The 25930-nt window shown below is 37.7% G+C and overlaps 4 protein-coding genes, 1 non-coding gene and 1 pseudogene across 5 annotated transcripts; 2 read left to right on the forward strand and 4 right to left on the reverse strand.

Annotated features, from left to right (window-relative positions):
- Positions 1-416: 416 nt before the first annotated feature.
- Positions 417-5935, forward strand: LOC125215420 (cellulose synthase A catalytic subunit 1 [UDP-forming]-like). The gene is made up of 14 exons (XM_048116827.1): positions 417-670; positions 1169-1364; positions 1456-1637; positions 1899-2016; positions 2105-2291; positions 2398-2664; positions 2753-3098; positions 3190-3327; positions 3408-3533; positions 3664-3876; positions 3966-4230; positions 4320-4516; positions 4615-4965; positions 5067-5935. Exons 1-14 carry the CDS (start codon positions 590-592, stop codon positions 5652-5654), a joined length of 3255 nt encoding a protein of 1084 aa, XP_047972784.1. The 5' UTR covers positions 417-589; the 3' UTR covers positions 5655-5935.
- Positions 5936-6018: 83 nt separating this feature from the next.
- On the reverse strand, positions 6019-7782 carry LOC125210219 (annotated as a pseudogene).
- Positions 7783-11348: 3566 nt separating this feature from the next.
- On the reverse strand, positions 11349-12750 carry LOC125215575 (probable sugar phosphate/phosphate translocator At2g25520). The gene has a single exon (XM_048117030.1). The coding sequence runs from the start codon at positions 12646-12648 to the stop codon at positions 11596-11598; it is 1053 nt and encodes a 350-aa protein (XP_047972987.1). The 5' UTR covers positions 12649-12750; the 3' UTR covers positions 11349-11595.
- A 2015-nt stretch (positions 12751-14765) lies between these two features.
- On the forward strand, positions 14766-14837 carry TRNAG-UCC. Its single transcript has one exon. It is a non-coding gene; the product is annotated as a tRNA-Gly (tRNA).
- Positions 14838-14922: 85 nt separating this feature from the next.
- Positions 14923-17034, reverse strand: LOC125210220 (probable L-type lectin-domain containing receptor kinase S.5). The gene is made up of 3 exons (XM_048109789.1): positions 16647-17034; positions 15858-16565; positions 14923-15761 (listed from the first exon to the last, which is right to left on the reverse strand). The coding sequence occupies exons 1-3, from the start codon at positions 17032-17034 to the stop codon at positions 14923-14925; spliced, it is 1935 nt and encodes a 644-aa protein (XP_047965746.1).
- A 1633-nt stretch (positions 17035-18667) lies between these two features.
- On the reverse strand, positions 18668-20947 carry LOC125210221 (DEAD-box ATP-dependent RNA helicase 15-like). Its single transcript, XM_048109790.1, has 7 exons — positions 20791-20947; positions 20226-20398; positions 20021-20119; positions 19834-19986; positions 19635-19718; positions 19494-19557; positions 18668-18999 (listed from the first exon to the last, which is right to left on the reverse strand). The coding sequence occupies exons 1-7, from the start codon at positions 20930-20932 to the stop codon at positions 18989-18991; spliced, it is 726 nt and encodes a 241-aa protein (XP_047965747.1). The 5' UTR covers positions 20933-20947; the 3' UTR covers positions 18668-18988.
- Between the last annotated feature and the right edge of the window lie 4983 nt (positions 20948-25930).

The following is a 25930-nucleotide window of genomic DNA, read 5'->3' on the forward strand; positions in this document are numbered from 1 at the left end:
ATGAAACTAAAATCGCGTTTATATAGGTTTTAAAAAAAAAATCAAAATTCGGCGCTGGCCGATCGGGCCGCCACAATGGCGGCCAACGCCACGCCACCGGCTAGCCCACGCTGAAAATTTGGCCGATTTCTCGCTCGCCTACTCCAATGGTTCGACTAGCCGGCATTGGAGATGCTCTTACCGTCGTTTTTAATTGTTGTGATGTGTCGGTAGAATTATTTAAAAGGATTTGATTAGTTAGTGTATTTAATTAATTTCCATGAGGAAAATGACGTCACAAAGTTATCGAATGAAAATTGATTTTAAGACAGCGGTGGAATGGCTACCTGCTAAACAGGTAGAAACTCATCAAATTATCAAAGAGAAATAAAATCAATTAATTAATTCCTCCAAAGAAAAGATAAAAAAGACAAAGCTGTTGCAGTGTTTAGAACTGAAGAGGAGTAGAGAGAGGGGAAAGCTAGAGAAATTATGGCCGATTGATTGAGGCGATTTCGATGCCCTTCTCCTTCTCAGAGTGTTGACAGCTTCAATTTGAAAGTAAATTAACCAATCAAAACTCAGCATTTCCTGCTAAAATTAGGGGAAAATGGAGGCGACTGGGGGAATGGTGGCTGGATCACACAAGAGGAATGAGCTAGTTAGAATTCGCCATGATTCTGATAGCGGGGTATGAAACTTTTATCCTAGGTCACACTGCATTTTGGTTCTAGTTGTTGAATTATTCTTTTTATTTTATTTTATAATTGTAATTTGGGTTTTGGATCTGAATTTTAGTAGCCTAGTAGTGAATTAGGCAGCTGAAGTTTGGATCTTGGAGTGGATTCAGAAAATGGTTTTAGATCTCTTTTGTTCCTTTTAGCTTTTTGATTGAATTAGGTTGAAGTAGTCTGCAAAATGCTGTGGTTAGATCTGTACGGAGTTGTTATTGGAATGGACTAGTGTTGTTTGTGGAATTTGGATTGGAGCTCAAGTTTACTTGATTGATGTTTCATACTCTTTAATTTGGTTTTAGTGTAAGATTTCTGCAGTATTTTGGATATTCATGTGATCTGCATTTACCATTACTTTATTTAATGCTCGGATCATGCATGGAAGGGATCTGATTCCATGGATTGATTTGGTTTCGATTGTGTTCTGATCATTGCAATGCTTGTCATATATGCAGTCAAAACCAGTGAAGAATCTGAATGGCCAGATATGCCAGATTTGTGGAGATACTGTTGGAGTGACTGCCACTGGGGATGTCTTTGTTGCTTGCAATGAGTGTGCGTTCCCAGTTTGTCGTGCTTGTTATGAGTATGAGCGCAAAGATGGGAATCAGGCTTGTCCGCAGTGTAAGACTCGTTACAAGAGACTCAAAGGTTAGTTGGCTTCGTATGATTTACATGAAGATTCTTGTTTCCTGATTTTCCTCTTAAATAGAGGCATATGGACTTATTTATTCTGTCATAGGGAGTCCGAGAGTTGATGGGGATGATGATGAGGATGAGGATGATGATTTGGAGAATGAGTTTAGTTATGCTCAAGGAAAGATGAAGGCCAGATCTCAGTGGCAGTCTGATGAGGTTGAGCTCTCTGCATCGTCTAGACATGAATCTCAGCAACCAATCCCTCTTCTTACTAATGGACAGCAAGTAAGTCAAGCAAACACGTTAATGATAAATACATGTATTAGAACATAATTTGAATCTAGTCACGTCCAAACTCCCACGCTCGGTTATACATCAAAAAATCAGATCAAAGTCACTCTCGTCAATCAGTCATAGTTGCTGTTATTTATCTACATCTGAATTAGATCATATGTGCTTTGCTCTTGCCTTGTAATGCATTTGGCATCAACTCTTATTTTGTGGACAAAGTGTAATTTGATTCTGTCATGTTGTTGATATTGATAGGTCTCTGGTGAGATTCCTCCTTCTATACAAGACACTCATTCTGTTAGAAGCACATCCGGTCCTTTGGGCCCTGGAGACCGTGTTCACTCCCTCCCTTATGTTGATCCACGACAGCCGGGTAATTACTTGTTAAAGATATTCGTTAATTATGTCATTCATCATATTGGTTTCATGCAAACAATTTACAATACTGTTGATTTCTGCAGTTCCTGTAAGAATTGTTGATCCTTCTAAAGACTTGAATTCTTACGGGCTTGGAAATGTTGACTGGAAGGAGAGGGTGGAAGGTTGGAAACTAAAACAGGAGAAAAACATGGTAAATATGAACAGCAGATACAGTGAAGGGAAAGGAGATATTGAAGGCACTGGATCAAATGGAGAAGAACTGCAAATGTAATTTTCTGTCTAGATCATAATTTTCCCTCCAGAAATTCTAGTAATTATCTTTCGTTTTGATTTGTACATCAGAAGGGATGCTAATAGTTTGTGTTGTTGACAGGGCTGATGATGCTCGCCTACCTATGAGCCGTGTGCAGCCTATTTCCTCTACTCATCTTACTCCCTACCGTGTTGTGATCATTCTTCGGTTAATTATCTTGGGGTTTTTCTTGCAATACCGTTGTACCCATCCGGTGAAAGATGCTTATCCTTTGTGGCTGACATCAGTTATCTGTGAAGTTTGGTTTGCCTTATCTTGGCTTCTTGACCAGTTTCCGAAATGGTATCCAGTTAGTCGAGAGACCTTCCTTGAAAGACTTGCATTGAGGTTAGTGAAAGGTTTTCAAGTTCAGTTCCATATGCTGAATCTTACATTATCCAGATCCTTTCCTAACTTTTCTCTTCTTTGTTCACAGGTACGACAGAGAGGGTGAGCCTTCTCAATTAGCACCTATCGATGTGTTTGTCAGTACTGTGGATCCCATGAAAGAGCCTCCTCTTGTGACTGCCAACACTGTCTTATCCATCCTGGCTGTGGACTACCCTGTTGATAAAGTATCATGCTATGTTTCTGACGATGGTGCTGCAATGCTTACTTTTGAAGCCCTCTCTGAGACAGCAGAGTTTGCCAAGAAATGGGTGCCTTTCTGCAAGAAGCATCATATTGAACCTAGGGCCCCTGAATTCTATTTTCAACAGAAGATAGATTACCTGAAGGACAAGATTCAACCTTCCTTTGTCAAAGAACGCAGAGCAATGAAGGTGAGTCAAGAGTCTCTTATTGTATCATATACTAAAACAGGGAACGAGTTGACAGTGGTTTTAATTGTATCTCTTAATATGTTTCTTGCAGAGAGAATACGAAGAATTTAAGGTCCGGATAAATGCTCTTGTTGCAAAGGCTCAAAAGATGCCGGAAGAAGGGTGGACAATGCAAGATGGCACTGCTTGGCCTGGGAACAACACACGGGATCACCCAGGAATGATTCAGGTACATTTTTTCCTCAACCATACGATGCATACTTTCCTGATTATCGTCTTGTAATTCTTTCCCATGCCTCTCATCAATAGGTCTTCCTGGGGCATAGCGGGGGCTTCGATACCGATGGAAATGAGCTGCCTCGATTGGTTTATGTTTCTCGTGAGAAGCGTCCTGGATTCCAGCATCACAAGAAAGCTGGAGCTATGAATGCTTTGGTAAGTGATTGGTAATTGTGTTGCTTGAAGAAGTGGGAACGGGCAATCTTTTCTTATTTTCTTCAACATTCTCTTGCCTCTAGTAATTGATAATGTTGTTCATGACCTATTGTTTACTTATGTGCTGCAGATTCGTGTCTCTGCTGTCCTCACAAATGGAGCATATATTTTGAACGTCGATTGTGATCACTACTTCAATAACAGCAAAGCTTGTAAAGAAGCCATGTGCTTCATGATGGATCCTGCATATGGAAGGAAGACTTGCTATGTTCAGTTTCCACAGCGTTTCGATGGCATCGACTTGCACGATAGATATGCTAACAGAAACATTGTCTTTTTCGATGTAAGTGCCCTTCAAATTAGAATCCCTTACTATTTGATTCCGTGATATCTATCTCATTTAAATGTTGTCTTAAATTTTCATCTCTGCAGATTAACTTGAAAGGGTTGGATGGCCTTCAAGGTCCTGTCTATGTGGGAACGGGGTGCTGCTTCAACAGACAGGCACTGTATGGCTATGACCCTGTCCTAACGGAAGAGGATCTGCAGCCAAACATTATTGTCAAGAGCTGTTGTGGCCCGAGGAAGAAGGGGAGGCATGCCAACAAGAAATACGTCGATAAGAAGAGAGCAGCTAAAAGGACTGAATCGACCATCCCTATCTTTAATATGGAGGACATAGAAGAGGGTGTAGAGGGTAGGTACTCATACTTGTCTTGTGTAAAAGTAGCACCAAACGGAAGATTTCTTAAATTGCAGAAATTGATGCAATTGCTTTCCTGACAGGATACGACGATGAGAAGTCACTTCTTATGTCCCAAAAGGGATTGGAGAAGCGCTTCGGTCAATCGCCCGTCTTCATTGCTGCCACCTTTATGGAAATGGGAGGCATACCGCCCTCGACAAACCCTGCAACTCTTTTGAAAGAAGCCATCCACGTCATTAGTTGTGGATACGAGGATAAAACCGAGTGGGGTAAAGAGGTATACTCTCATGCTTCATTTATGTTTCAATCTTATCTGTGGTTTTTTTGGTGTCTTAAAATGAAGTTAAACTCAGTTGAGCCTGCTGTTCACTGCAGATTGGGTGGATCTATGGTTCCGTCACAGAAGATATTTTGACTGGGTTTAAGATGCACGCACGTGGATGGATTTCCATTTACTGCATGCCTCCTCGTCCGGCATTCAAGGGTTCTGCTCCAATCAATCTGTCTGATCGTCTCAACCAAGTGCTTCGGTGGGCTCTAGGCTCCATTGAGATTATGCTTAGCAGACATTGCCCTATATGGTACGGCTACAATGGGAAACTGCAGCTCTTGGAGAGGCTCGCGTATATCAACACCATCGTGTACCCACTCACCTCGATCCCATTGCTCGCTTACTGTGTTCTTCCTGCCATATGTCTTCTTACTAACAAATTTATCATTCCTGAGGTCGGTAACGAACGCGATTATAATCTGTCTTTTTTGTCTGCAGATTCTTGTATGGGTGAATTTCTAACTCTGTCGATCAAATTTATATATCCTTTTTGCAGATAAGCAACTTTGCTAGCATGTGGTTTATTCTCCTCTTTGTCTCGATTTTCGCCACGGGCATACTGGAAATGAGGTGGAGCGGCGTCAGTGTCGAGGACTGGTGGAGAAACGAGCAGTTCTGGGTCATTGGAGGGACGTCAGCGCATCTCTTCGCTGTCTTCCAGGGTCTTCTGAAGGTGCTTGCTGGAATCGACACCAACTTCACGGTCACATCAAAGGCATCTGACGAGGACGGCGACTTCGCAGAGCTCTACGTGTTCAAGTGGACATCCCTCCTCATCCCCCCTACCACCGTCCTCATGTTCAACATAGTTGGGATCGTGGCCGGCGTATCATACGCCATCAACAGCGGGTACCAGTCGTGGGGCCCGCTCTTTGGGAAGCTCTTCTTCGCCATATGGGTGATTGTCCACTTGTATCCCTTCCTCAAGGGTCTTCTTGGGCGGCAGAACCGCACCCCGACCATCGTCATCGTCTGGTCGATCCTCCTCGCCTCCATCTTCTCGTTGCTGTGGGTCCGCATCGACCCTTTCACTTCTGAAGCGTCGAAGCGGGCAGCGCAAGGGCAATGTGGTGTTAACTGCTAAGGGACACTTATCCCCATGAAGTTCATTTTGTTAGAATCTTGAATGAATGGTTGCATGTGTGTATATATATATACTGAAGTCATGAAACCTAGAAACGACGTCGCTCGTGTACTCATCTTTTGGGGGAGTAAGCTAAGCTTTATTGTGTCAATCATTTATGTTAGGACTAGATTTTTGGCCAATTTCGTTTCAAACTATAATTATTTTTGTATACAGTGTTGTTTCAAGCAAGCATTGTATTTTATATTTATGGGATTATAAGTAACTTTAAACTTGTTTAATGCCTTGTAATTCCAATGCAGTTCATTTTAAGAGCTATGCATTTGTTAAATTTATTTCAAATTTTGCTCCCATTATTGTAGTATTATTCTTCTTCATCTTCTTCTATGTCTACCAAAATCTTCTTGCACGCCTCGTAGCACATGAAAGAGATGCCCTCTGTACAGGCCCTCGAGCCCTCTGTACAGCATCCTCCTCCCGCTCACGGCCCCGACCTGCATATGCCTACGAGCCACCCCACGAGGGAACATGGCGGAGCTGGAAATGGCGCCAGCTGCTGAGCCGATGAGGAGGGTCTCCATGTTGCCGATCTTTTCCTGCTTGAATATATTCCAGTAGCCTTTCCGCAGAGTGTCGTATGCCCAATAGTTGGTTGCTGCATACTCATCCTATGTAGAGCTCAGGTAAGCCGCCCTCTTCCAATATTTTAACGAAGGCGTTAAGCAAGCTGTTGTATGCTTCTCTCTGCGTAAAGGAAGCAGGGCGATGCGGGTAAAAAGGTAAAACTCGTATGGAAATGGATGTGATGGGTAGCTAGTCGTGAGATTTTACTTGTATAGTTAGTCAGGTCTTGACCAACTCGAGGGGGTACGTGATTAGAGTCGGACAGAACTCTTAGGAACGGATACGAACGTGTGTTCACACTAGAAGAGGTATGTAATAAGCAGTAAACTACAAAATTGAAGAATCAAGCAAAAACCTACAGATTTTCATCACAAACTTATTTCTCAAGTTCGCGGTGAATCTCATGTATTCACAATAGAACATAAAAAAACTCCATCAATATAAACACTAATCAACATATGATGCAACTCAGTTTCAAACACACACAAACAACACATTGATTCAATGTCAAATCAAATGACAAAACTATCCATCATACTTCAATAAAGAAACTAAATAAACACACAAACGCAATCAACACTACCAAATATCACCCTTCCATTCCAACCTTATACCTCAATGGCTTTGCTATGTGCAATGCTAATCACATTGACAAGATTGCCCCTAAAGAGCCATTTCCACCCCTCAATATGCATAACATTTTGGAATACTAGAATTCCCACTGCTTCCAACCATCAAATGAGTCCTGATTGTCTCCAACGGCGCGACAACCGTCCCAGAGACAGCCCCCGCGATCCCCCCACTGATCAACCTCCTCAAAGAGGGGTAAGAAACCTTAATCTTAATATTAATATTAATATTATTATTATTATTATTATTATTATTATTATTATATAAATCTAATTTGTCCGCTATCAATAGCCTATGTTATGATGATAATTGATAACAAGTAGTAAATGTGAATTTGAATAAGTAGAAGATAAATGTTTTAAAAATATGATTAATACATAGTCTATTGTTTCTCTACAAATATGTCATATATTTATCTGTCAGAATATCCTAGTATATTTATTAAAGAGTCACAGCATCTAATATTGTTGATTTGTTTCCTTTTTTTAGTCAAGTCTAATTATGTTGATTTTTGTAATTTTTTCATAATAATTTTACGTACGTAATATATTTTGGTAAGTCCTTAATTTTGTACTGCAAGTGAAATTTGGGATGTGATTACATAAAAAAAAAAGACAAAATAATGTTTGATATACAATAGTCGATATAATAATTGGCTCTCTGCTATTATAATCTAGGTCAAAAGTCAAAACAGCTTCGCCATTTCACTTTTAATTTGTCAAAAAGCTCGAATTCTGAGTTCAAAAATAAAATTAAAAATTTTAATAATTCTTGATATTATTGTTTCCTTAATTGATTCAAATTACATTTTAATATTTCATCAAAACTTATATTACCGACATACCGTATTCACGTTTAAATCCAAATTCGCCATATGTAAGTTCACTGCTATATACCACTCGTAATTGCATTTGAATCTGGAGATTCTATGCTTCTAAGCACCTTTTCTGAAAATTAAACATAATTGAAGCGTCCAAATTTAAGAGATATATTTGACATATTAAATTTAATTATTTGGATTAAGATAGTTTAAGATAAGCACTTATTATGTAGATTTTACTCTCCATTCAAAATTTCAAATTCATTTCATGGTAATTTTGAATTCAATATTTGGATTATATTATTAAGTTTTTGTCGATATTTAGTATAAATGAAATAATACACCTTCTACTTGTAGTCGTGAAATTATTTTATATTTCTTTTAATTCTCTATATTGTGATTTTGAAAGCAACATGTAAAGCGAAACTAGAGATGCAGTTCAGCCCGAATTCAATGGGCTGATTCGATTAGTCCGCCAAAATTAGAGGTTATGGCTAAAATTACTGGCGGGTTAAGCTGTACAAAAATACTAGTATTCAATTCGTCCTATAAAAATAGTCTTTATTTTATATTTGGGGTCGTCCCATAAAAATAGTCATCTTTCATTTTTTGCAAGTTATTCTCTCTTATGATGTGGGTTCATACTTTGATCACTTTTTCTTATTTCATCTCTCTCTTACTTAACCAATTTTGTATTAGAACTCTTGTCGTGATAAATCATTTCTCCACATTTTCTTTATTTCTCTCTGGAAAATATATGTCCTTATAATTGGGTCAAACCAAAATGAAAAAATATAATTCGAAGTTTTTTACATAAATAAGTGCTTAAAAATAATGTACTATTGCTATATTTTCTTATGAATTTGATACTTTTGCTTATATCTGATATGCTCACACTTTCTTTTTAATTTGTTTCACAAAAAATATCACATTTTATCTTTTGTAAAAGTTCCCGACTCATATTAATATATAAATTATATTTTCTTCCCCACTTGACACACAAAATATCTCTTGAAATCTCTTATTATTATTATCAAAGTGGCATCTATTTATGTGACAGCATGAGTAATACTCCAATAAAATAGCGTGGAAAAAGAGAGAAGCCTTCACGCAAGTACAAAATTTGCGGCCAATTCTTCATGATCTTTGATCAAAATTTATTCGATTAATGTATCCACTTTATCGGCCATATCACGATGAGTGTTTTGATGTAGCAAGGACAATTTTAGTTGAGTAATGATGACACTTTTTTAGGGGCGTGACAATAGTCCTTCTTCGCTTCTTTTTTTTTGGTAAAAATTTGCACTTCTTAATAAATCAAAATTGTCGAGTTTTATTCTACCAAATATTTTTTGTCAAGTTTACTGTTTGCATCAATTTTTTCTCTTATTATGGTCGACAATGCCCATGCATCATTTGACGAATTCCTTAATAAAATCACCAAAATTGGATGCAAATTCGACTCAATTTCTGTTAGATACTACTTCCTCTCTGTTCTACAGTAATAAAGTCATTTTGTCATTTTAGTACGTTCCATAGTAATAGTCATTTCTCTTTTTAGTAAAAGTCAACACATATTTCCAAATCTACTTTACTCTCTCTTACTTTATTCTCTCTTCGATACATTGCTACTAATTGTATGGTATACTCCCTCCGTCCCCTATTAAGAGTCACACTTGTATTTCTGCACTCGTTTTGTAAAAATAATAATAAATAGTTAAAGTCGATAAATAGTAAAATAAGATAGAGAATAAGGTAGAGAAGAGTCTTCTTTACATTATTCTCTCTCTTATTTTACCATTTTTCCACTTTAACTATTTATTATTATTTTTACAAAACGAGTGTAGAAATGCAAGAGTAACTCTTAATCGGAGACAGAGAGTATTATTGAAGATACAATTTGGTTTAATTGTAAGCATAATTTCGCGGGATAGTTGACTTGTTATAGGGATATGGATTAATTACGATACAGTTAAGGAAATAAATACCACGATCCACGTGCTTATAGCAATTAAAATTCTAACCTGTAGGGATCGAAAAGTGTCGATCTAAGAGAGTAAGATTCGTATATAAGATGCGATTAAATGTTAACTAAGTCTGTTTAGCAAGAATAAGGAGAAATCTGTGAGCTCAAAAGACTTGATTGTATCTGTAATCAGAAAAATATATATATACATACAGGTTTAAATAAGTGTTTAATTGATTATTTAGTTCTTAATATATATACTATCTTTTTAATGTAAACTAATATGATTGAGTATATACTAGTATTAGTCATATATTTTGATAGATAAAGTTATTCCTTTCCTCAGATATTAATTATTACAAGTTGACCTGATTTAAGTTTTAAGAGAGATAAAAAAATAATAGAAATAAAGTTAATAGAACATATGTCCTACTTTTTTCGTTTCACAGTAATAGATGCATTTTATTTTGTACACTTATTTTAAAAAAATAATTATAAATAGTTAAAATGGAGAAAATATAAAGTAAGAGAGAAAATATTGTAGATAAGACTCTTCTCTACATTATTTTCTCTCTCTCCACTTTAACTATTTAATATCATTTTCTCAAAACGAATGCAAAAAATGAAATGTCTCTATTACTGTGGAACGGAGTGAGTACTATATAGTTCTATAATAAAATATAAATAGATAAAATTAGTGTAATATGAGATCTATTATAAAAAGTAGTGTAAAGTGAATAACAAGTATTGATCGACGGACAAAAAAGAAAATTACTGATATATAATGGCGGAAGAAGGAGTACTAATGTACTGTAATTTTTAATAATTATTTACAAGGATTCACCGGTCCCTTAAATCATAAATTTGGCCGATTCTAGTATTATTTTATAAATTTTAAAATTGGTCTAAACTATCACAAACTATACATTATGTTTGTTATTTCTCGCAATAGGTTAATTACCATATTCGACTAACGTACATGACTTTTATATCCTACTTGTCATAACTAAATCAACATAGCATTATATGTGACTTTTTATTCTACTTGTCGTGCACCTAAAAAGTGATACTCCCTCCGTTCCATAGTAATAGAGGTGTTTCTTTTCGGTACGGAGATTAAAAAAAAATGTGTTAGGTGAGTTAAGTGAAGGGAGAATAAAGTGAAAAATGAAAAAGGTAGAGAGACGAAGAGAGAGAAAAGTAAGGGAGTAAAGTATGTGTGCAAAAATGTGTTGACTTTTACTAAAAAGATAAATGACTATATTACTATAAAACGTACCAAAATGACAAAATGACTCTATTACTATAGAACGAAGGGAGTATAAAATATCATAAACATTTTATAATTGCATATATACATAAGTTGTTGCTGAAAATATCTTATTCGAGTCTATATAGGAAATTACAAACGAAAAGTAAATATTGTGATATTTAAGGCCAATTTTAAAGTTGATTTCATTTTGAGAGAGTAAATTAGATTTATAAATAATTTTATATCAACGCATACACGAACACATTTATAAATCTGATCCCAGCCCAAAATTCCATGCCTAAAATTACGAATACCCAAAATAAGTTTCAAAGCAATGCCACCCACAAAACGGAAACAATTACTCAGTTACTTAATTCAATAATCGAACTAGCAAACTGCAAATAGAAATAGAACAAATTTGGGAATATGAAACAAAATGGTGAAAATTACATGAAATCAGGGGGGAAATTTTTGTGCCAGTAAATGTTACATATAAATGTGGGTGTAGAAAAGAAAGAAAAATAAGGGAAATTCAAGCAAAATTTACCAGATTGGATCATGCCTTGAATCCCCAAATTTCTTCCTCATCACATTTATTGCAACAAAGCCTCTGCTAATCAGTAAACCTAATTTACATAAAATCCCCAATTCAAGCCTGCGAATCTCCCTTCTTCCCATTCCCATCTCCTTCTCTCTCCGTTATCAGCTTCGCCGCTTCCTCATCCGCCGCCGCCGGCTTCTTCTGCGCCTCCTTCGCCTTCAGCGCCTGCAATTTCGAGTGATTGTAGTAGGCGACGCCGATAAACGCCAATCCATAGCCGATCAGATTCACCGGCGTCACGGTATCCTTAATCACCGACCACGAGAATGCGATCAGCAGCCAATCCTTGACGACTCCGGCGACATTCATGGTCAATGCGGAGGTCTTCCCGACGAGGAGGAACACGGCGAGATTCAGCGCGAAGGCGCAGAGGCAATTGGTGCCGAAGATGAGGAAATCGAAGTGGAACGCGGCGGTTTGCTGCCTCAGCAAGGGGAATTCGACGATTAGCCACGGGATCGAGAGGAAGAGGAAGCAGCTGGGGGCGACGTAGTAGAGAGACGTGATTGGGTTGAGATTGATTCCTTTGGAGGTGAGGAGGATTTGGATCATCACCAGCCGCGTCGCCTCGAACACAACGGCGCCTAATTGGAGGAACACTCCCCAGGAATCGTACTTCGCCTCGCCGTAGGCGGCGATTGCGACGCCGACGGAGATGGCGAGCATGTTGGACATGGTGGTGGACTTGTAGGCGTCCTTTTTGAGGAGGATTCCGATGGAGTAGACGGCGACGGGCATTAGCGCTTTGAGCATCTGGATGAAGGAGACGGAGAGGTAGATGTAGGCGGAATTGGAGAGCCAGAGGGAGAGGGAGTAGAGGGCGCCGATTGGGACGACGGAGGAGAGGTAGACGCGGCGGGAGAGGGCGGCGGGCTCGACTAAGCGGAAGACGCGGACGGCGGCGAAGGCGAGGGAGGAGCAGAAGGCCATGTGGATCATGGTGAGGGAGATGGGGAAGGGCCAATTGTACAACTTCCGATCCAGGATGTACTTGTTGTAGACGATGACGGTAAAGGAGAGGAAGATCCAGATCGCCACATACATGTAGGAGAGCATGATCTTCTTCACCACGCCGTCGGAGAGCGCACCGCCTTTCCCCATTGCTTCCGGCGGCGGCGGCGGTGGTGGTCGAGATTTGGGGGATAAATTTCTAGAGAGAGAGTGTGAGAGTAGGTCAGCTCAGATTCGAATGGGTTTTTCAAATTGGGTTCAAATTAGGGATTTTTAGAAGAGTTTTCAGGGGTATATTTGGGATTTCATTAGGAGAGAGATCTATATCTATATTTTATACTATATCAAACAAAATTTTGTTTTATTTTTATGGAGAATATGGTTTATAGCTGTGTAAATTGGTTTTTCCAAATCTATTAAATAAAGGGTTTTAATAAATTAAAAGGGACAAAGGAAATTTGGATTGAAAATTGGGTTTTGGTGAGTTGGGATGGGATTTCCGTTGACAATTACTAAATTTTATCGTCAACCGTTAAAGGACTTTTTTTTTCATAATAATGTTACATTAATTAATTTTTGACAATTATTAAGACGTGAACAGAATATGCAGTCTCTTTTTTGAAATAAAATAAGAATAAATATGATCTAGATGTGGGTATGGTAAAGGTGTGGGCCTATTGAAATTTCAGTAGAATCACATCCCATAAAATTAATGAAATCGTTGTTTTCTCTATTTTCCATTGATCTTATTTTTGTAGATAGTTTTATATACTAGTAGAATGCAATTGTTGTTAATAAAAAAGTAGTAAAAGGAGATGAGGAAGTAGGATTTTCATGGGAAGGATTCACATGGTTGATGACAACAAAAATCAATTAAAAAATAGGATTCACATGGCTTGGCACATATGAAGTGAATTGAAGACAAAAAAGCAATTTAAGAGAGTTTGCAGTTGCGTAATGTGTAGTGTAGTATGAATTTCTGCAGATGTTAAGGTTTGCCAGCCATCATGCACTTATTATTTTCATTTCCAACACCATTTTATTCTACATTTTTATTTACCAAAATACACCAATCTCGTAAATCGTAATTGTTGTGTTTATATGTTTTACTATTAACTCTTAAACTAATTAAATTGGGCTTCATCGTCACTTATACATTTTACATATATTCTTCTTTTTATTGTTAAAGTCGTCGAATATGATTTTAAGTACAGTATAAGATTATTGAAGAAGGATTACCAAGGCCCACAATTTTTGAAAGATTATGGAAATAATATGAAATTGAGCTCGTTAATTTGACTTGAAAAATCATGCATGCATAGGGAGACAAATAGAATCGTTGAAAAGAGTTGAAAGATGATTTTTATTATTGCTTATATGGTTATTAGAACTATAGATTCATTTTATCTACTATAAAAAATAAATAAAGTAGGTTTTCCAGTAGCTGGCATTAGGAAATTAACCAATTGAGAGAGGGACAGAAAAGGGGTGGTTGAAATAGGCCATATAAAATTAAAATGGTTGTCAGTTTCTTTTTAACTACTTTGACCACTTATTTTAAAACTTTATTAAATGAAAATAAAAAAGGTTGTAGAACCATTATTGTCCATGACTAATCACTATATTTTTAAATTGATTTCACTTTCTTTGGACACTACTTCAGACAATAATTTGCAAGGGGAGAAAGAAACAAATAGCTTGTTCTGGGAATTAGGTTTATTATCAAATAAGTTGAAATTGCTCTATCAAAATAACATTTCATATTATTTTTATCAATCTATCTCATCTCATGTGATCAATTAACCATCAAATGTTAGGCATAGATGCACGTAATGTCTTAATTAAGTTATTAATTCTTTCCAATACATTTAAGGATTGGAATAGTATATTAAAACTCCCTGTCACTACCACTTTGGTGGATGCTAATTAATAAAATTTGACCTCTTATCCTCTTCCCCCATTTGCCCGCTCAAAGATTAAGTCCAAATGGAATTTGTCTAACTTGTAATGAATTTACTTTGAAAACATCAAAGTCTACTTTTATTCATTTCTTCATTGTGTGTCAAAGAATAAGTAAAAAGTGAAAAAAGTTTGATGTCCATTAAAATAAATGGTTTAGGACAGCTATATAAATTCCAAACCATATAAAAAAAGGCTAATCACATTAAATTAGCCATATACAATTGGCTCAATTTATCAAATTACTCTATTTCAACATACAATGTCTTCTAGGCATTTATAAAAATACAATTAAATATAACATCCAAGCGTTTGTAGTCCAACGGTTAGGATAATTGCCTTCCAAGCAATAGACCCGGGTTCGACTCCCGGCAAACGCATAATTATGATTAGCAAAGTTTTTTGCCTTAATTTCATGATTTACAAATCAAACTTTTAGTATTCTTCACAATGTAGTCAAATAATTCACTTGGTATAGCATCCATCATACTGTATAGTGATCTCGTCGGGCGACCCTCCACCGGAAACCCTAAAGCACCCGAGCTCGGCCGAGGAAGACGGCAACGACAAGCAAACCTCAGTCGGCCTTGCCAAGGGCACCTCCATCAACGGCTCGTCACCATTGAGAAAAACTTGCACTACTTTCCTCATCTTAGGCCTCTCCATTTGATTAGGGTTCAAACAAGCCAACCCCACAACCAAACTCCTCCTCACTTGCTCCTCGTCACACCGGCCCCTCAATGCCTGATCCACGCACGAGATCAACGCGCCCTTCTCGTGCAAACTCCACACAGAATCCACCAAACTAAACTCCTCCATCACACCCCTCGACCTCCTCCCGCACACCACCTCAAGCACCACCATCCCGAAGCTGTAGACGTCCGACTCAGGGGTGGCCCGGCCAGTGTAGCTGACCTCGGGTGCCAAATAGCCTATCGTTCCAGCAACCATGGTCGTCACAAAAGCATCGTCTCCGAGCAACCTTGCTAGGCCAAAGTCACCTAGATGAGCATTGTAGTTGGAATCAAGCATCACATTGTTCGGCTTCACATCTCTATGGACTACAAGATTGTCACACTCCTCGTGAAGGTACAACAAAACAGAGGCAAGCCCTGATAGAATCTTGAACCTACTTTCCCAATTTAGAAACTCTTTGCCTATGTAACGGTCCAGGCTCCCGTTTGGCATGTATTCGTACACGAGTAGTAGCTGTTTCCGGTCATGGCACCACCCTAGTAGCTGCACCAGATTCTTATGCCTCAAACGCCCTATCGTGCAAATCTCCGCTAAGTACTCCTTCTCACCTGCAACAGTAGCAGACGAAACAACGGATCTTCACGATCGATGACAATCAATAACCACTATAAATAGTAACATAACAAATTCAGGAGAACAACTACCTTGGCTTGAAGTTGCATTGATTTTTTTGACAGCAATGGTAGAATCAGGCAAAACGCCTTTGTAAACACTTCCGAATCCGCCTATTCCAAGCAGATTTTCTTTGCTAAAGCCGCGTGTAGCCTTTTCCAGCTGCTTGTATGTGAAGAACTTAGGAACATTGGCTGCATTCTTGGCCAAGTTTTCAATGTCTCTCCACCCCTCGCGCCTCGCCTTACGTCTCCTCCTAGCAGCAGCCAAGATCAGGATAGCAGCAAGTGCTAGCACCACAAGAGTTGGGATTAGAATGTGCAATACTGTTGTAGGCTTGTTACCACCAATTCCCTGATTCAGGGAGTCCTCTGGCAATGCATACAAAGTGAAATTCCAATCAAGAATCTGGTGAGTTTCGGATATATGGCCGGTTGAGCCGGTGAAGCCCACGTAGGCTTGCTGTGGAACGGTGTCTTCCATGGCGATCTTATGCTTCAAGAAGCTCACCATAGGTTCGTTTGCATACGCCACGTGTACTTGAAGCATTTTTTTGAGGCCATCGTATTCGATCTTGATTCTAATGTTTCTCCCACTTTTAAGATCAATCCCTACATCATTTAGGCTTCTTACAGCCACCGGATGCTCGACATCAGTGGTGTCGATGGCGATGTGGTTCTTGTCTATGTCTCGAGGGTTCTTGTAGGTGTCGAACTCCACAGCTAGTTGTCGTAAAAACCCTGAACTTGCCAAAAAAAGGTAGTAGTAGTAAACATTTTGTGAGAGAAGAGAACAAAAAATGGCCTAACTAATTAACTAACCTTCTGTTGAAGGATCCATGAGGCCTATGTAGGAGCCGTAGCTATCCGGTGGCGATGGCTTGTCATCTTGTGCGATGATGAACGCCATCCCATCACCGGATACATTTGAACCCGACGTGATTCTGATGGTGAAGGTGGTGGAGAAGGACGACGGCCATGCAAGAATAGGGTAACGGAATAGAACCCGTCCCACAAGGCTCGTCTCTTGCGCCTCGTCCGGGGTGATGGTTAGGCTTCCATTGGCACAAGTTACTGATCCCAAACATATCAAGTTGCTTCTGTTTTCACAACTTGACGAATCAAACGATGGGAAGGTGAAGTTTTGGGATCCCACTAAGATACAAGAAAGTAGATGGATTAGCAAAACGAGAAGTGGAATTAACACCATTGTTAATTATGAGTTAATTTGTGACAAGATTGTGTTGATAAATAGAAGGCAGAACCTAATTATCATCTTATTAGTGGAAGGTAATGGCGTCGTCTACCTATAAGTAGGATTAGTGTAGTCAAACTCTTGTTACTATGTAAGATTCTTGAATCTCGTTTGCTTATGTTTTCCACACATGAAAACAAGAATAGGAATTCACTAAATTTGGACACAATCAAATCTTGAGATCCATAGTTACCCTCTCAAGTTAACAAAATTGCAATCAAAGCACATGATATAAAATAGCCGTCGCTGTAAATTCTTATCAAATTCCCACATATAAAAGTTTAAATGTTTCGAGCATAATATGTAACACCCAATATATGCTTAGATGAAATTTATTATTTCAATAAGGAAATATCTGGATTGTGATATATAGATAAATATTTTGAATTAAAACTGATCATTGTTAATGGAGATTGAGCTTTATTTTAAATATAAATATATGAAGCCTTTAGTATTAAGAGTTTGTATTAGTGTATAAAATATTTTGCAAAGAGAACTAAAATGATTTTAGATGATGTAATTAATTAGAAACAGAACTCCTAAATTGCTTGAATTTAATACATACTTCTTGTATACTCCATAAAAGTGTCGATTAGTTTTAGTGGAGTTAAGGAATTGTTTAGTTTTCAACTTATTCTTCAAATAGAATGAATAGTCTAGAAGGTGGATAATATCCTAGTACTATTATGAAAACAAATTGAATCACACGTCAATAAATATGGAATAATCTAGAGAAAAATATATAACCATGTGTAGTAACATATAACTAGACACTTGTCTTTCTTCCTAATGACATAATCAAATAATGAACTGATGCCCAATATATATTCTTTCCATCACCATATTCGAAAGGAAGGAGAATCGGCCTCCATATCTCACACACCGGCAAGTAGGCTCCTTAATTCCAAGGTTAAGGCCGTTTTCCAGTTAATCGAGCAACATATCACGAATATGGTACTCCCTCTGTTTCTTCATAATTGAGTCATTTTACCATTTCGGGAAGTTTATTCATAGTTAAGTCGTTTTCTTATATGGTAACTTTTTCCTCTCTCTTACTTTACTCTCTCTTACTTTATTCTCTCTACTTTATTCACTTTATATTTTATTCTCTCTACCTTTTCCTCTCTCTTACTTTTTTATCTATTTATTTAACACACCCAACATTCATTTCTAAAACTCCGTACCGAAGAATTTCGCCTCAACTATGAAGAAACGGAGGGAGCACTAAATTAAGGCACAAATGCTTTGTTGGGAAGAAGAAACCATCGGATCCTAGTCTATTTATATGACCCAAAATTGATCAAATATTGAGTTTAGAAATCTAAAAATTTCATGCATTCTTAAAATTGTTGTAAGATATATGATCATAACATGTACTCATTGTCATGTTTTCATAATTATTTTTTCAAGTTGATGAAATTATATGGGGAATTGATTTGAGTTGAGGGAAATTGTTTTTGTTTGAACAATCGTGATATCACCACTCATTCGGTGGATGATATCACCACTCATTCGGTGGATTTGGGTGTTACATAATACAAGAAAGAAGGTAGAATAACACAAATTAGCCACTAAAGCAAAAAAAGACTGATCACCAATAACATGTATCTGTGGGATTAAGATGTAGAACTCAGCTGTAAAATACACAGGATAACGGTCTACCTGACTAAATTTAAGTACATATTTTGGTCGTTCAAAACGATTTCACAGATAAAGCTTATATAATTTCTCTCTCGGCAAGGCAACAAGCCTGCGAGGAAGCTGGATGGGTCCAGCAATGCATAGCACACTCTCGACTACTCTAATTAACGATCTTAGATAGTTCGGGGGAATTGAGAAACTAGAAGATCACATCCACTGGCTCATATCTACCGTAGCAGGTATATGGATTATTGAGCGTGGGCTCTCCTTAGGACGGCACTGCATAAGAGAAAAACATTTGTGTCAGTTACAGAACATACAGTACTCAGTCTTGGAACGGCCAGAGAGCAGAGAATGCACAATTCAAGTCCATACAAATCAATTAGCACCCATAAAGTTAAAAGGTTGTTTGGGGAGGAGGGGGGAAAGACGATAACAAATAGAACCGATAATCGGCAGCTTTGAGAACATAGCAAATTTGCCTTGCACTACTTAAGAAACATATGGTTGAGCATTTGAAAGATTAGCTGATCAAACAAGTTTAAAATTAGACATGCTGTTGAAGTAAAAGGTAGATTAGCCTATACTATTAATTTTATCTATCTATAATCTATCTAATCACCCAACGCAAACAGTCTACATAAAATAAAGCAAGCTGGCAAGTGAAGTAAAAGGCTGGCTGCTTGCTGAGAAGCCCCTCAAATTCGAAAATGCTTTAGTTTCAATAAGGGACACAGGGGCAGCTGGAGAAGAAGACAGTGGCCAAAACTTACTGTATGTCGATGTATCGATTTGCTCAGGAAGCTCCTTGATATCAACTTCAAACCTCTCCTGAACCTGCAACACACAGTAAGATTGGAATGTTGGCAGCCAAAAAAAATACTTTCTAAATAGTTAGGCATCAAAATACTAACTTGATTGAGAACATCCGAATCAGATGCAGATGAAACAAATGTTATAGCGAGCCCTTTGGTGCCAAACCTTCCTGCTCTGCCAACCTAAAATATAAAAAGCAAAAAAAGGGGAAACCGACATTAATGATTTAAAATCAATAGACAATAAATTGACTATGAAGGGACAAACAAAACAAAAGGATGAAAGAAATTAGTGTACCCTGTGTAGATAAGTGTCTGCAGAATCCGGCATATCGTAGTTGATCACAATGTTAACTCGCTCTATGTCGATTCCTCTACCAACTAAATCTGTAGCTACCAAAATCCTTTTATGGCCTTCTTTGAAACTCTTGTACCGAGTTAATCTGCACTCTCAAATGTCAAAACATTATCTTTTGCTCATTTTTCAGAAGATCTTTGTGTATTTTTATGTTGACACCGCCATAGAAAACAGCTACTTTGATATCTGGTAAGTATGTACTGAATCTTTCAAACTCATGACAAATCTGCAAGCCAAAGAAAAGGTTTGCGTAAGGAAAATGGGCCGCCAAACAATCCACAAAATAACAAAGTACTATAGTATATAATCCACTGTGATCTAGAGGAACATGCCTGGTAAGCTAATTCCCTTGTATGACACAGGACAAGCGCAGCAACTTGGCCTGCAATTGGTTCGATCTGCTGTAATGTTGAAAGCACAAACACAGCAGTTTTCCCCATACCAGATTTGGCTTGGCAGATGACATCCATTCCAAGAATAGCTTGAGGAATACACTCATGTTGAACTGGCGAAGAACCAAAGAAATTTGATCCAAGGAAGCCTCAATTTCAATTAAAAAAGTTTTTACCATGCAACTTCTCCGAGGTAGAGTGATAATAATGATATACCTGAAACATATATCATCCCCAAACAATTGTAAGTCTCTTTTCAATACATAAAGAGGCAGGCAGGTATACACAAGCCTAAGATGCATGTATAATAAACAAGACTAAGAGATTTACAGAAAAGGGTGAGAAAAATGCCTTCATTTATAAGGTCGTCAATGTTTTAACTTTTAACATTTCCAATACTAATACTACAAACTATAGAATATTAACTCTCATTTCCGGTCAGAACATCTTGAAAAAAAGTGAGATTGACCACATATTTTCCCAAACGCAAAAAAATGCATCTTGCCTTCTGACGGGTGCTCAAATCCCGAGTCGACAATAGCACGTAAAAGCTCTGGCTTCAAGAGGAAGTCCCTGAATCCTGAACTGTGGATCCCCACATATCCCCTGTACACAGAACAGAAAATAATGCAAGTTAACATCTGCATAGATATATAGTCCCAATTGATAGAGCATGTTTAGTAGTGTAACCACATCCTAGATTCCTAGAAGGAAGTCCTCCCATCTCGTGATTAGCAAAATTGATTTGCAAAAATACCCAAATTCGAGCACAATAACTAAAAAGTAGCTATGTGTTTAAATAGGCTAGGCTAATCAACATCCTCTCTCTGTCATAAATCTTACTCCAAACAAAGGCCTCAAACGGCTGAACAGTTTAACAAACATATAATATACGCGAATTATAGAGAAAATATATCCATACATAGCTCGAAACACACACTTGAAGAGACATATGCTGAAAAATTAGGGTCTGTATAAACCTGGATGAACCGAATCAGGGATGCGCGGTTGAGTTGAGAGATGTTACGGTTAGAATTACGATTTCTGCAGAGAAAAATGTTAAAATATGCGGAAGCCAAATGAGATATTTGGAGAGGGATTGAAAGATAGGGTTTGGCGATGAGGGAAGAATTGGTTTTGACCGAACTGCCCTTGCAATTTAGAGTGTCTACTATAAAGCGGAACAACCACGCTGCCCAGTCAGCACAGCCACAAACGCTTTTCCAGCCTAATAACAGCCACGATATAGCAACAAATTATATTATTTTATCAATTGTTGGTATGTTTTATCCGACAAGAAGTGAGTTTATCATCTACCCCTAGTTGTGAAAAAATGAAAACTATGTTTTTCCTCACTAATTGGTTCAGTTTTTCTGAGATTTATATAGTTTTGGGATCATTTTATGGGAGCTAGCAAAGTTCAGGATAGACACCTTGACATCCTGCTCAAGGTTGCACTAGTTTCAAATATAATACGCGATCGTTGGATTAGGTCAAGTTTCTCGCTCGAGTTTCTGCTATTCTCGATTCTCCTCATGTTTGTGAAGGGACAAGCTCAGAATATGAGATAGTTCTAACCAAACAAACACTAAGATGCAAGTTTTAATATTGACAACATTGTTTCTATAAAAACCCACAAGGACTCGTTTGCACATATTATTGTTCGACTCAAATGCGTGTCTCGCCTTAGTGTGCAGAAAACAATCGTGGGTCGTGAAACCCATCTCTGATATAACAATAGCAATCATTGCAACCCCTTCGTACGTGAACATGGTCGAAATGGAAAGTATCAAGCAAAAGTAAGTTAAGAAACAATAGACTAAATTTGTAATCAAACTACTCATTTATTGAAGTTTTAATGCAAGACATATTTATTCGAGTAAAAATAGGAACGTTACTACCACTTCTAACATCAGATATACACCTTCTCCCGATACAACTCCGGGTTGCACACCTCCCGCTCCATGATCGGACAGCCCATTAACCATTACTCCAGTCATGGACTGTCAATCTACTCTTTCCGGTCGTTGACCAGACTACTCATCTGCTAATATATAACGACCGGGCTGCTCATTTGCTATTATATCCACCTTGTGAACGGGTTGCCCATAAGTGAGCTACTCATCTGCTAATATATCTACCCTCCTGTGAACGGGCTGCCCATCAGTGGGCTGCTCATCTAGAAAGTTATCTCAATTTATTACCCTTATACATCAAGTTATTTACAACTTATACCATCATTAAAACACTAATAATAATGTGGGTTGATAAGGCTAATTTCATGCATCGATTATGTGGTGAGAAAACACTTTATTTTGCTGGGTCTAACGCAATTTTTAAGCCAGGTGTGTGAAGGAGACGCTAGATCCAGGAAGAGCTGGAGACAATGGACTAGCAAAGGAAAATGAAGGAAAGTGAGCAGAACTGAAGGGAAAATAATGGCTAGAAGAAGGAAGTCAATAGCTGAGGGCAACAAAGACTATTCATACCTCGTTGGACCCACTTCAACGCTTATAAATAAAGGAGCATGCATCACACGCCAGGGAGGATTTTTGCTCTTAGCTCACACACACACTTGGTAAAATGGGAATTCTAGGGTAGTTTAGGGTTTCTAAGGGGTTCATCTTCGGCGAAAGTCAGTGTAACACCGTCCTCTCGGAGGGCGAAGAAACAATCTGCTTTTTATTCAGCTTTCACACACACACTCGAGAGTGAGGGCTTCATGGGTCTAGCTCTTGACTAACAATAGAGGTTGGTGATGTGGGAAACTAAGAATCTCTTTTATTTATCAAACTTTCTCAACTTTTGGAAAATGATACAACTAGGCCTGTCAAATCGGGTACCCGCGGATACCCGATCCGAAATTTTTGGGTACCCGATCCCGAAATTTCCATAATTCAATACCCGATACCCGATCCGAATTTGATTTCGGATACCCAAATACCCGACTCAGGTATCCAGTCCCGATTATGATTTTGATTTTTGATTTTTTAGAAAATTAACTACTACAATTTTTAGAGTTTATTTAATACTACTATTTAGTTCGAATTTAATACAAAGTTGAAGTAGTATTCAAGGAAAAATAGCTACAAACTTTTAGATTTACAAAATTGTTGTAGTAGTTTCAATTTAAGAGAAAATCACTACAAATTTTTAGAAATACAAAATTCGTGTAATAGATCGAATTTTAGAGAAAATAATTACAAACCTTGAGAAATACAAAATTCCCAAGTTAAATTGCATTAAGAAATTAAATTACATATTAACATTTTTCATCCATCCACATGTAAGAAATTAAATTACATATTGATATCTTTCATCCATCCACATATAATTAAGAAATTAAATTGTATTTTCATTTTTCATCCATCCAAAATAAAAAATTAAATTAAGAAATTAAATAAAAATTACAACTTTCATCCATCCACATATAATTAAGAAATTAAATTACATTTAATTATAAAATTATGTATTTTTTATTAATTTTAAAAACAAATCGGATATTCGGGTATACCCGATCGGGTATCGGGTCCGATCGGGTATCAGGTAACCCGATACCTGATACCCGATCATCCAAAATTCTCACAACCCGATCCCGATCCGATACCCGAAAAATCGGGTTTTGGGTATCCAATTACCCGACTTTTTCGGGTTTGGATATCGGGTATCCAATACCCGATATCCATTTTGACAGGCCTAGATACAACTATACCATATTTATAGGCATTCATTTCATACTCTATAATACTCTACTAGATTCTTTAATATTTTATATCCAGATTTTTCTCCATAAAAATATAGATATTTTACTAATTCTACTAAAAATATCTAGATATTTCTACTAAAATATCTTGATATTCTCATACTTAATTCTAGATAATTCTATAATATCTAGATATTTGCATCATATTTAGATAATTATATTACAAAAATCAAGTTTATTTATTTTAATTCCAAACATTCTCATATCTCTTACTTTACCAATTTTGTGTTAATTCTCGTGCCATATGAAGTGACGAGGTTAGTTCGTTGTATTGTTTGAGCACTAGTTCACACACACTAAAGTTTAAAACAGATATAAATCAACAGGCCAGGGGATTTACTAAACCTCAGGGTCTAGGAGATCATAAACCTATCTAGAATGCGGTTGGGTGCACTCTAAAACCACTTCAAAACATTAACACATGATACTATTGGCTAGTATATGGAAGTAAGGATCGATCCCACAGATGGAGGAGCTTAGAAAGTATTTAGAGGATTCGGACAAGGGCTGGCTGCTGCCACGCAACACATGGGTTAAGTTTTAACTACTAGGCTTGACTGAATGAAAAATCATCTAACTTATCTACTAGACCTAGGAAATAGCTACCGTATGTATGCATGCATGTCTTGAGGAACTTGAATTTAACTAGAGAAACTTAAACAACTACAACTATTGGGTCGTGTTGAGAATTTCCTAAAATGGCTAAAAAGCATGTGGAAACCAGTGGGGACCATTTTCTCTAACTAACTGCGGTGACAGAGAAAAAACTGCAAAAAGTAAGCAAACACCTCAACAATGCAGATTTGATTCCTAACTAACAACCAACTTCATCTTCTTCAGAAAACTTACGCAAGCTTAAACGAAACAGGGCACCAAAATCATGTAGAAACAAGACAGAGACATTCAGATCTACCAACCTCAACTCAATTCCAAAAAAATCCAACACAATTCAAAACAGTTCAACCAGATCACACATCACCACCATCAATTCCATCCCCCTCTCTTCAAATTCACAAAAAAACCAACTCGAAGTCGACGATTCAAAATCCAAACTCCGATCAATTGTTAAACACATCTAAGACAGTAAAACCAAACATCAACACATCAAAGTAAAATGAAACACAAACGAAAATATCCATAATATCAGAGTCAAGTGCTAAACGGAAGAAATCAGCGCCTAGCTTCGAAAATAATGGAGTTCACGGGGTAAAACAACAAAAACGGAAATTAAATTGTATCTTCGCCTCCACGAGACGGTGTTACACAATTGAAAAAAAATGAAAACCACCCAAAAATCCCTAGAAGATCAACCCATTATCCCAAGTGTGCAGAGAGAATATCAAAAAAATGAGCTATAGAGTGAGCTAAGAGCGAAAAGTAAAGTGGAGCTTGATGTGAATCAAAGTGTAGTCCTTTATTGTATTACTCTAAGTCTCTAACACACATTTTTAGGTGAAAAATGGACTCATTTTGATACATTGTAGGACTACCGATCAAGCTATAAGCGAGAGATGAGGAAGAAAATAAAGGTCCAAATCTGATCAGTAATCAACCCTTCAAGATTAATTTAAAATGCTTCTACAAGTCCACCATTGCATTCACCTTCAAAAAGAGCTTCGCGTGGATACCTCGCACGCCTCTATCAGAGTCCGGATGAAGAAGATATGGCTGTTTTACGAAAATTGCGCAATGCAGTGCAAAATGCACGACCCGGCGTTCAAAACGCCCGACCTGATCGAGAGTCGGAAAAAATGCCCGAACGGGCGTTTTGCACTGCGCAGATCGCCCGACCAGGCGTTTGTTACTGGGCCTGTTTTTTCAGCCCTAACTATTTAAATAGCTAGGGCACGACTTCCAATGCATCTTGGCGACTGGAGGCGAT

This window comes from Salvia hispanica, chromosome 3 (assembly GCF_023119035.1).
Source record: "Salvia hispanica cultivar TCC Black 2014 chromosome 3, UniMelb_Shisp_WGS_1.0, whole genome shotgun sequence".
In the NCBI taxonomy this organism is placed as follows: domain Eukaryota; kingdom Viridiplantae; phylum Streptophyta; class Magnoliopsida; order Lamiales; family Lamiaceae; genus Salvia; species Salvia hispanica.